Genomic DNA, 10,854 nt, shown 5'->3' with positions numbered 1-10,854 from the left:
CGAGGGCCCCGGGCCGGGCGCGCAGCACCGGTGCGACGGTGCCCCGGGCGCCCGGCCGCCTGCTCCCGCGGCGCCCAGGGGGTTTGGGCACCCTCCCCGGGAAGGCTGCAGCGAGCAGTTACTTACCACCATCTAGCGGCCCGTCGGCCAAGTGCGGCACGAGTGGGACGTGCTGATTCAAGCCTGGATCCTGGGCTCCAGCAGGCCTGGACGGGTCTCCTGACGCTCCGAGGTCGGGCTGGCGGCGAGGGGGGCCGCAAGCCCCYGGCGCGGTGTCAGCACTCGGCACCGGCAGCCGATGCCCAGCTCCGGCTCCAAACCCGCAAGCAACTCGAGACACGGGAGGTGGGAAGGAAAACAGCTTTATTCGGGGCCGCCAGCCCCCTCTGTCCCACTGCCCCGGCCCGGAGGACGGCCAGCCGCTCCTCGGGCCGTCGTCAGCCGGCCCGGCCCCGCGGCCGCGCAGAGCCGGGGCAGGACGGGGCCGACGCGCAGCCCTTGGCGGGGCGGACGGGAGCTATCGCAGCCGGTCCCTCGGGGCAGCCGGCGCTCGCTCCGTGGCAGCTAGCGGCAGGGTGACGGGACACGGGTCTCGAGGCACGACGGGTTCCCGCAGGAGGGGCTGACAGCGGGGAAGGTCAGTGCAGGGAGACAGRGAAGCACCTGGATTCGGGGAGGGGAGAGACACGGGTGACGGCGGGAAGGGGGAYGCTGAGGGGCGGGCTGGGACCTTGCACACGTCAGGACCGTACGGAGGGCCGGCGAACGTGGAGACCTCCCTGCCCCTTGCAGGCCTCAGGACCCTGCTTCGGGCTCTGCCGCAGCCCCCGCTGCTTCCCCAGCCCCGCTCTGTGCCTCAGTTTCCACATCTGCCAAAAGATTCGCCTCCCTGAYGGGCTTTGGGAGAAAAACCTTGCACATGCACCACGTGGCATCAATGTTAGTGTTACAGCTGGCGACATAAGACCTTCACGGGTCTGCAATGCTTTTAGCACAAGTTTCTCCCATGGATCTTGAAGGACTTGAAACCCAGGCAGGGACACTTTGYGCTGAGCCCCAGGAGGGAGTGAAACAGCCGTATCCGCTGGAGTGTCTGAGGCCAACCGCGTGCCCCTGCCGCTGACACCCCCGGCCCTGCCGAGGTGCCCTGGTTCACTGCTGCCCGGGRCACGGTGGCCTTTTCCATGTCACCCCGTGGCTCCCAGCCTCACTAGCTCCCGTGTAAAGTGGGGACCAGAAGATGGAGGCAAAGACAGTCCTCGAGGCTCGGGCACCCCAGAGACGCTGGGACATCCCGGGAACAGGTACCTCCCCAGCACCCACCTCCTGCTGCGAGCACCCCAGCCCCAGCGGTGCACCCCGGGCCAGGGGCCCTGCTCTCACCCGGGAYGTCGTGGCCGGGGCGCTCATCGCTCCTCCAGGTCGTAGGCAGCCACCAGGTAGTCCTTCGGGACGATGCCCACCACGTTGTTGAGCTCTCCGACCCACCAGCCGTACATGCTGTACTCCTGGCAGACACACGGGAAGGCCGGTGACAGAGTCACCCGGGAAGGCTGGACGTCAGTGCCGGGCAGACACRGCTCAGTCCCCTTCCAGCACCCTCCAGCAATGGCAGCTGCATTTACACGGGCAGTAGCCCCCAAACTCCCACGAGAAAATACCCTGATCCCATTTCTCTCCTATGTAAATCCTGCCGGGAGGCACCTGTATGTCCTTTCCAACCCAGCCCCTTCCCTGCTCACACCTGCAGGACGCGGGCTGGGGCTTGCTCTGCAACTCAGCATTTAATTCAGGGGTCCTGATTTGSGGCAACGTGGGCTGGCCCTTCAGTTACTGATGCCAGCCCCCGGGCGGTCCCAGGCCCCAGACCAGGAGCAGAAGGGATCTGGCCACGGGGGTCAGTAAAAGCCCCGGGGAGGACGTCCCCTGTGCAGCTTCACGGGTGGTTATACTGGCAGCAGACGGTGGAGACAAGTAGGAACAGGAAACCTCCATCCCCTGGTGCAAAAGGGCAAGTTAGCACCCACGCTAAAGAAGTTTGCAAGCAAAACTGGATTTTTTTTTTTTGGTTTTGAAGAAGACTTCAAAAACGACATCTGCAAAGAAGTGGGCTCTGCCATGCAGCGGAGAGGTGCCGTGGGCTCCCTGTCCGCCGGAGCCGCACGAGCTGCCTGGGCCCTGCCGGGGGGTTTCACCACTCAAATCCAGCAGGAAAAGGGGTTTGATCTGGAGAGGAGCAATGTGGGTTAGAGACAGAAATGGCTCTCGCTGGTCCCAGCTCGGCAGAGGCAGAGCTGGGTCGGGCACGCTGCACCGAAGGGCCAGGCTGCCGCCGTGGGGAGCGACGGGGCCCCGGCCCCGGCACAGCCCCTTCCCCACASCCGCCACCTTGTCTTCTCCAGATGGGAAGGAAAAATCCTGCTGCAAAACCAGAGGAAAACGCTTGGGTCTGTCTGCTTTAGCCTGGAAACTCACCCCGCGTGGGCTACAGCCCCGCGCGCGGGGGGCTCAGGCCGGAGATGCCACCCAGGCGCCGCAGGGAGCTCCGGGCTCCCACCCCTCGGCCTGCCACAGCCCTGCCTTAGCCTGAACGCTGTGAGGTATTTTAAAATAATTTCTGCTTTGATGAATTGCTGGGTAGTCCACGACTGCTCATAATCCAAGGGAGGAAAATGCAAATGAGAGCCAGCCGAGAACTCTCGGCACCAAACGTTTATTTCACTGCACAGTGCCAAAAAGAATTAAAACAACATTAAACTCCCAGCAATAATGTTTAAGTCCTCGTTTCCAAGTGCCAAATTGCACCACTCTGGATCATACAGATGTTCGTTAATTATGCTAATTTTTATTAAACTATTAAAACGAGGAGTGCACTGGCACAGCAAGGCAGAGCCCAGTGCAGGGTGAACTCTGCTCTCGTCTGGAGGTGCTAATTTGCATCTCGCTAACGTGCCGGTGCCTGAGACGGGGGCTGCCGAGCGGGTGGGTTTTTTTGGGGGGGGTGAAGAGAAGGAGGGAGTTTGAGGCTGATTTTACTGGAATCTGCCTAATTATGCTCTAATGGGGCCTGTGTGCTCGGTACCTGTGTGGACTGGGATGCGAGGCGGTTGGGGGGGGAGGGAAGTAATTTAGCGGAGACTTTACAGAAGGGATTGCAAACCTGCTAATTGGGAAGCTAATTGCTCTGGCGAGGGGTGATGAGCCCCGAGCGCCGCCGCCGGCTCGGTGCTGAGGGGTGGCTGGCCGAGGGCAGGCTCTCCCCGCCGCCCACCTCCCGCTGCAGGGCTGCAAACGTCTTAAATCACCACCGCTACGTCCGGGTGCCCCCCCCCAGCGAGGCCACTGCGGAGGTGACACCCGGCCCCCGGGGCCCCTGGGCTGCCCGATTTCCTACGGAGAGGCGAGCCGTGCCCGGCCGTGCCGTGCCACGTTTCAGCCCGGCGAGCAGGACTCGGCCGCTGAGCGCTCTCGCTGCGCCGGCAGCGCCGAACCTCTCCGGCCCCGGGGAAAGCGCCCCGGCCCTGCTCCGCTCTCGACCCGCAGCTCCACTTTTTGTCGCTGCTGCTGTCGAAACTCTGCGATTTACTCCCAGAAAGGAGAAAATCCCTCCAAGCGCTTTCTGCATTTCATTCCCGAGCTCGGCGGCGCCAAGCGAACCCGGAACAGACGCTCGTTCAGATAATCGCCAGCAATCGGGGCTTTTATGGCAGGTTGGTGCACGGGGCCGTAAAAGGATTTATGCTGCTAATCTCCACCGACAAGGGAAAAGGAGAAAGGGGGAAAAAGAAACAACAAGATGACAACAACAACAACAAAAATACCCAGTCGAAACCCACYGCCACCGAATCTGCTGTAAAACGGCAAAGCCCATAAACCAAACGTGCTGTGGCCACCAGCACGGGGAATATTTCACGGCTTGAATCAGCCCCGAGTGGTTTCCGCGCCGCTGTCGGCGGCTGCGGGAGCATCGCAGCCGCCTCCGCGCCGGCCCCGAGCCCGCCGCGGCGCTGCGGGTGCTCCAGCAGCGGGTGTCGGGGGCCGCCGGCGCGGGGGGGACGCAGCGGGCTCCTCTCGTCCGCCTTGCGAAGCGCCCCAAGGTCCCTGCTAAATGATAGCTGCATTTTAACGTCTAGCTCTTCCTGCTGTTTCCTATTTGTGCCGTCTCGTGCGGGGCGACGCGGCCCCGGGGCCGGCGCRGCGAGCGGGTGCTCAGCCCCGCGTGCTGCCCCGGCGCGGGCAGAGCGGCGCGCCGGCCCGCGGACCAGCACCGCTCGAGTGCGGGCTCTGCCGCTGGGCTTCTGCTCGCGCCCGGGCTCCTCCGGCATCACCCGGCGGCGCCGCGGCTCTTCTGCGGGGGGGGGGGAGAAAGCCGAGGCCACAAGCGACCCAGCGACGCGCCGGTGCCCCGCGTGCCCGTGCCCCGAGGGCTGCGGATGTCCCCATGCCGCCCCGGAGCCGGGCACGGAGCCGCTCCCCTGGCCGCTGCCCGTGGGCACGGGCGATGCCCGGGGTCCCCAGCGACCTTCCTGCACCCCCYGCATGGCCCCAAATGTTCGGCCGCCCCTCGGGGACCCTAAACCCGCAGCCGTGTCTCCCCAGCACCGTTCCCGGCCTCGCCGGCAAGCTCAAATCGTCGTGTTGAACCTCGCCGGCGGGGCAGGAACCTCCCTCCCGCCCGAACCTGCCTGCTCGGGGCGTCCAGTCCCGGAGCCCGCGGACGCCGTCCGGCTGCAGCTGGAAACGCCGGTTTTTAGCAAGCCTCCCGGGCCGGGGCACGGAAGGGATTTCTCCGCGAAGGGCGACGCTGCCCTTTGCTTCGGCCGTGGCCTTCCCCCCCCTCCTTCCCGGCGCCGATTCTTAGGGCAAATCCCTACAAAAATAAACAAGGCAGCTCGGCTGCCAGCCAGCCGGTTCCCAGCTGYGGCGAGGAGCTGGCGATGCTCAGCCGGGGCCGGGGAGATGGGGGGCCTCGGACCCCGCTCCTTCCCCGGCCCTCCGCGCTCCGGGTGTCCCGGCCCGGCCGGACAGACGGCCACGGCCRGGGCGGTGCGGGCGCGGGGGGGACGCGCCGGGCTCGCACACGCTGCCGCGACTCGGCGAGCGTGCGAAACTGCCGTATTAATATTTATTCCATAAAGCAGGCGGCTCCCAGCGTCGCGCGGCTCCGCCGTGCTCTGACCGCGGCACCAACCCTCAGGCACCGCAAACACAATTTGGAAACAATGTGACGGAAATGTTTAATCTGCTCAGCCCATCTGTGCTGCGTATTTCTGCAGATCTCCCTGAGAGAGGCGCCTTCGAATCTCCACATTGCCTTTAATATTCTCCTAAATCACCTCCCCACCGCACTTCAAGGGCCATTGCTACAATATCACAGGTTCATCGAAAGTGCACGGGGGAAGGGGGGTGCAGGCAGGGAGGGTGACGAACGGGGGTGCCGAGATTTTTTATTTTAAAATATTTCCCAGGGATGGTGTTCCTGTGCCCCTCGGACAGGAAAGAAACAGGGAAAAAAAAAAAAAAAAAAAAAGAAGAGGGAAAAATAGGAGCGAAGTTATTGTGCTATTGCTGGGAGGCGATTAGTGAGGCTGTTTAGAAGCAAACAGGCTGGAATAGAGCAAGAATCATCTCCAAAGCGCCGCTTTTATTAACCGCCTTCCTCGCTGCTCGCGTGGGCACTTGTCCGGGACTCCTGGGCCCTCCGCGCCGCAGCGCCGGGCGGGTGCTGACGCCAGCCCGCAGCCGCAGTGCTGCAGCTCAGGAGCACSCCRCTCCGTGCCTCAGTTTCCCCTCTGCCCGGAGGCTCCCCGGCCCCATCCAGCCCTGGACTCCCACAGCGATGCCCGTGCTGGCCCTCGACCCTCTGCTTCAGAAGAAGGGCCAGYTCCCCGCCACCACGCCGGGCACCCGGCTGCAGATCTGGGGGCTCGGTGCACGGGCCGTGCCCTGCTGTGCCACGCTGTGCCGTGCCGTGCCATGCTGTGCCGTGCCTTGCAATCATGCAATGCCATGCCACGCTGTGCCATGCCACGCTGTGCCATGCAATATCATGCCATGCAATGCCATGCTGTGCTGTGCCGTGCCGTGCCATGCCGTGCTGTGCTGTGCCTTGCAATCATGCAGTGCCATGCTGTGCCATGCCATGCTGTGCCATGCAATATCATGCCATGCAATGCCATGCTGTGCAAGGCAATGCCATGCTGTGCCGTGCCGTGCCGTGCCGTGCCGTGCCATGCGGTACCATGCAACGCCAGGCCAAGCTGCTGCTGGCACCCGCTGCCCCCCCAGCCCCAGCAGCAGCCCCCGGCTCCAAATCGCTCCAGGCTCCTCCGCAAATTAAAAGCAATGACTAATTGCGGGGCGCGGGGCGCGCGGGCGCCGCTCGCCAGGCCGACGGCGTGTTGCATCACCCGCGCCGGCGTTGCCATGGCAACCGCTTATGGCTTCATTTCCTGCATCCCCGGGGGTTGGCGCAGCCGGATCCACCTGCTCTTTACCCTTCCCTCCGCGGGGTCATAGTCAGGTCGCCAGAATAAATGAACGTGAGCACTAATGATGTGTTTGCTGGCTGTTTATGCTCTCTGTGTGTCAGGGGCACTCACATTTAGAGAGCTCATTATGGCTGCAATTAGACTGCACCATTGCTAGATATTTAACTCCTTTTTCTTTTAAATTAGCATTTTAATAACGTTCTTTGAGCAGGGGAAACAAAATGACCATTTTTCACGGACAAACTTCCTAGCTGTAGGTGCAACTTTAATGGCAAAGTTGCAAGGGAGGTAAAATAAGATGAGGCCTGTTCCTATCCTGCCGATTCCTGCCCGTCTCCCCCCTCCTGCCCCCGGCGAGGAAGGGGAGGGAGGAAAAAGAAGAGGGAGCGATTTTTATTTGCTTTATCGCACACTCAATTTCCTAAATCTGTTCTGCAGCCAATTATTTTCGCCTTTAAAGTCCTGAGCGCTCGTGCCTGATGAAAGTCAGCAGCCATCCGAGTTAAACCCTGCCCGTGCCCGGGGAAGAGGGCTGGGAGCGACCGCGCACGTGTGCGCGCACGTGTGCACGCCGGGGCCGGCGGCCGCTCGCCCGACGCCGAAACCTCCCTCCGGCCGCCCCGTCCCGCCGCCCTCGCGCCCGCTCGCCCCCGCCTTCGCCGCCGCCGCGCCGAGCGCGGGCTCTGACTCGGCGGTAGCTACCCCAGGACGTGCCTAGATACACTTCTGTTATTTTAATTAAATACTGCATTACGGTCCGTGACAGCCTCATCGCCACGGCGTAAATGAATTTGGAATTAAAGTCGCGCCCAGGCATCGCGCTGCCCCCCCCGCCCGCCTCCGCTCTGCAAAGCAGAGGGCTGCGAAGCCAGGCGCTCTGCTCATTTACAGACGGAGCAAAGCGGGGGAAAAAGCAAAAAGGAAGAAAGAGGAGAARAGGAGCGAGACGGCAGGAGCGGGTGGGAAACGCTGCTCGCCGCCAGCGGCCTCGGGCAGCGGAGCGAAGCCCGGCCGCCGGCGCCCTCCGCCCGCCCGGGGCTCTCGCAGGTGCCTCTTTCGGTAGCAGTCAATAACCCGATTTTTTAATAATTGAGCTGTGKCCGCTCCGCGGAGGGGGAAGCTGGGGCTTCGCTCTCGGGAAGCGCGCGGCGGCGGCGGCTCGTTTTGGGCAGGCGTCGCGGGCCGAAAAGAGTTATGGCCCAGGCAAACTTTTATTTTATGCCCGGGAATGGGAATCTCAATTCCGTCCATCTATTAACCCGTCCCTAATGAAACTAGACCGTATGTGACATTTTGCAATATAACTGCTTTAAATGTTACCACATCAATTGGTTTAAATGTTACCCGCGCCTCATGAACCGAGAGATGGTTTTATAATTATCTCCGTCTCTCTCTAACGAACAAAGATTTCCACTGCCTACTTGTATTTTACATTATCAAGGAAACAAGGACGTGTGTTTAAACCAGCTCAACAGGCTAAAAGGACTAAAAAAAAAAAAAAAAGAAGAAGAAACGGCAAACAAGCAGTGGCGACGGAAATGGTGTTTTCTCGTCACTCACCTATTTGGCAAATCAGGGCAAGTTTTGAAGGGCTCGTGATGGATTTTGCCTAGGTGCCTTTGGGTTTCGTGCTCGGTTTTCCTGTTGTTCAATCTCTCGCAGCTTAACTGTTCCCAAAATAAAAATGTCTCGCACGCATCCATACACACATATAGATGTACGTACATATTTATGTATAAATATATATATAGAACAGCAGCAGCCTGAGAAAGTTGCGGCCGGTGAAGGATGGGTTTAGCAACGACTCCCTTGCTCGAACGTTCGCCGTCTTTGCAACCCCAAGTGAAATTTCCACTTCCATTTATGAAATAATCCGGGAAAGCATCAGACATTTGTTACGCTGCAAACAAAAGCCTTCGCCGCCGCCCTCTCCGAGCGGGGCATTTCGGCGGATGCCACCCCCCCGCGCTGCAGCTTAGCGAGGGGCTCGTTACTAAATCTCTGTCTAATAACGGCAGAGTTGACTCTGGAGGAGCTGCTCGTTATAACCCCGGCTTTGGAAAATGGAAGGATTGTCACACTTAAAGACACAAATTTCCCCCGTAATATATTCGAATGGAAACCTCTGAATCCAATACTACATGGGCATATCTAATAAATTCACAATATTTCAGCCTCAACAGCCTACAACGGTTAGTTTTAAAGATTTATGTGGTAAAAAATTACTCAGTGATGAATATAGTTTATTCTGCGCAGTATTGGAGGGTATAAGGAATTAAACTACTGTCTTTAACAGTGAATTTATTATTACCTCTGTCAAAGCCGAAGTCTTTAACAGCATTTATTATAAATTTCAGCTCAAAATAAATGGTCGGAATATGCGTTAGAAACCCCACGACGTCGGCACACGCCGGGCTGGGCCGAGGGCACGCGGGGGGCCGGCGGGACCCCAAACGCGCCGGGGCGGGATCGGGGCTGGCGCGGGGGGGAGTGTCCAGGGATCCGGGCAGCCCCCGGGGCACGGGGCGCCCGGGCGGCCCCCGGCACCCTTTTGTCCTCTCCGGGCGCGGGTGTCCCCTCATTTATAAAAATTACCTGGGAGGAATGAGGCTGCCAGGGGCTCGTTCTGGGCGATTGGCTCGCGCCGGGGGGGCGCGGGAGCCGCCGGGAACGATGGCTCTCGCTTGAATTTGACCGGTGCGTGACCGTTGCCTTCCCGCTGACCCCGGCAGCCCATTCCCATCCCTCCCGACGCCGGAGCCGCGTTATTAATGGGAGCGAAACGCCGCCGCCAGCGGCACCCACCGAGCTCTGGGGTGTGTGGGGGGGCCATCTCCCGCCTGCCACCCCTGCCCCCACCCCGGATTTTGGGTGTCCCGCGGGGTGTTCGTCCGTCTGTCCAGGGCGACAACCCCCAGCAGCGCGGCTCCGCGGCGAGGGGCTCCGCCGCGGCCGGGCCCCCGCCGCGGCCCGTGGACGCCCCCCCGGCCTCTCCCCACCGGTGCCCGGGCCCCAAAGCCGGACAAAATGCCACTAGATGTCACCACGCTCCTTCCGCTCGGGGTCCGNCAGTTTTTGGGTGTCCCGCGGGGTGTTCGTCCGTCTGTCCAGGGCGACAACCCCCAGCAGCGCGGCTCCGCGGCGAGGGGCTCCGCCGTGGCCGGGCCCCCGCCGCGGCCCATGGACGCCCCCCCGGCCTCTCCCCACCGGTGCCCGGGCCCCAAAGCCGGACAAAATGCCACTAGATGTCACCACGCTCCTTCCGCTCGGGGTCCGGGGTGTAGGAACGTGCCCCCCCTTCCCCCCTGCTTTCATTGGAAGCAATTGAGAGAATTAACTTATCCGGTTTTATGGCCTGCTTGTCACATCCAACTAAGCCCACTTAAAATAGGAAGTCTCGCTGCATTCAAATAATTATCATAACGTACAAATCACTCAGCCAGGGGACAAGGGGCTCGTGCCGGGGAGAGGGATGCACCGCCTCTGCCGGCATCACCGCTCCCTCCTGCCCAAACTGACACCCCAAACGCGGGCCGGGCCGGGCCGGGCGCGCAGCAGCGTGTCAGGGTCGCTGCAAAGCGGGCGACGGAGCGGGGTACGGGCCCTCTGCGACCGCCCGCCCCGGCCACCACCACCCCCGTTATTTTTGCAACACCCGGGACCTGACGAAGCACGAAAGCCGCAGTGCCGGGCCGGCATCGCCCGGGCTTGGGCAGCGGGACCCGACACCCGCGGGCTGCTCCCGTCCGGGGACCGGCCAGGGCAGCGCTTCCGCGACTGTCCCGCGTCGCCGGGCACTTTCGTCCCCTCCCTGTCCACCTCGGAGCGCAGCGGCCCCCGGCCCTGCTCCGCTGCTGCACCGGGCTGCTGAGCCCCTGCCAGCTCCTGATGTCCACTAACCCCCAAGCGCTCTTCCCTGCTGCCGCTGCTGCTCGAAATGTCAGACAGGACCCGCGCAGCAGCCGGCGAGTGTTTCAAACACACCAGATGGATTTTTATATTAGCTCCTATTTCATGTTCAGACAGAGCGACCGCACCGCTAAAACTGCAGCCTCGACGCTGCCGAGTTTGCTTCTGTGAGATTAATTCTGCGAAATTAATTGGGACAAGATTGAAAAGGAAATTAAAATGCAGCTGAGTGAACAGGCTTTTCAAACACCTTTCCCCCCCCCCCCCCCTCCCCCCCCCCCCCCCCCCCCGCCGCGCGGCTCAGCCGCCGCTCCGCCACGGCCACCAGCATCCGTCGCGCAAAGTAATTTACGGGGAAAAACCTCTCAGGACCGATCGGTTACGTGCGAGGGAGCCGGTGCAAGAGTCGCAATCTGGAGCCACTGAAGAGAGCGAAAGCCCTGCCGCGACGCCG

At 61.6% G+C, this 10,854-nt stretch overlaps 1 protein-coding gene across 1 annotated transcript in view; it reads right to left on the bottom strand.

The window, feature by feature from the left end:
• Positions 1 to 353: 353 nt before the first annotated feature.
• Positions 354 to 10,854, bottom strand: part of SKAP1 (src kinase associated phosphoprotein 1) — a 155,164-nt gene continuing 144,663 nt past the window's right edge. Inside the window, exons 12-13 of the mRNA XM_085313027.1 lie at positions 1,384 to 1,508; positions 354 to 663 (exon numbers count right to left, since the gene is read on the bottom strand). Coding sequence (XP_085169153.1) covers positions 1,407 to 1,508 — 102 coding nt within the window. The 3' untranslated portion in view covers positions 354 to 663; positions 1,384 to 1,406. The remainder of the gene's footprint in view (positions 664 to 1,383; positions 1,509 to 10,854) is intronic.

Source organism: Rhea americana, unplaced genomic scaffold (genome assembly GCF_003343005.1).
Source record: "Rhea americana isolate MKP2758 unplaced genomic scaffold, rheAme1 scaffold_374, whole genome shotgun sequence".
NCBI lineage: Eukaryota > Metazoa > Chordata > Aves > Rheiformes > Rheidae > Rhea > Rhea americana.
Note: the sequence above shows the minus strand (reverse complement) of the source record. Positions and strands in the feature narration are given on the sequence as shown.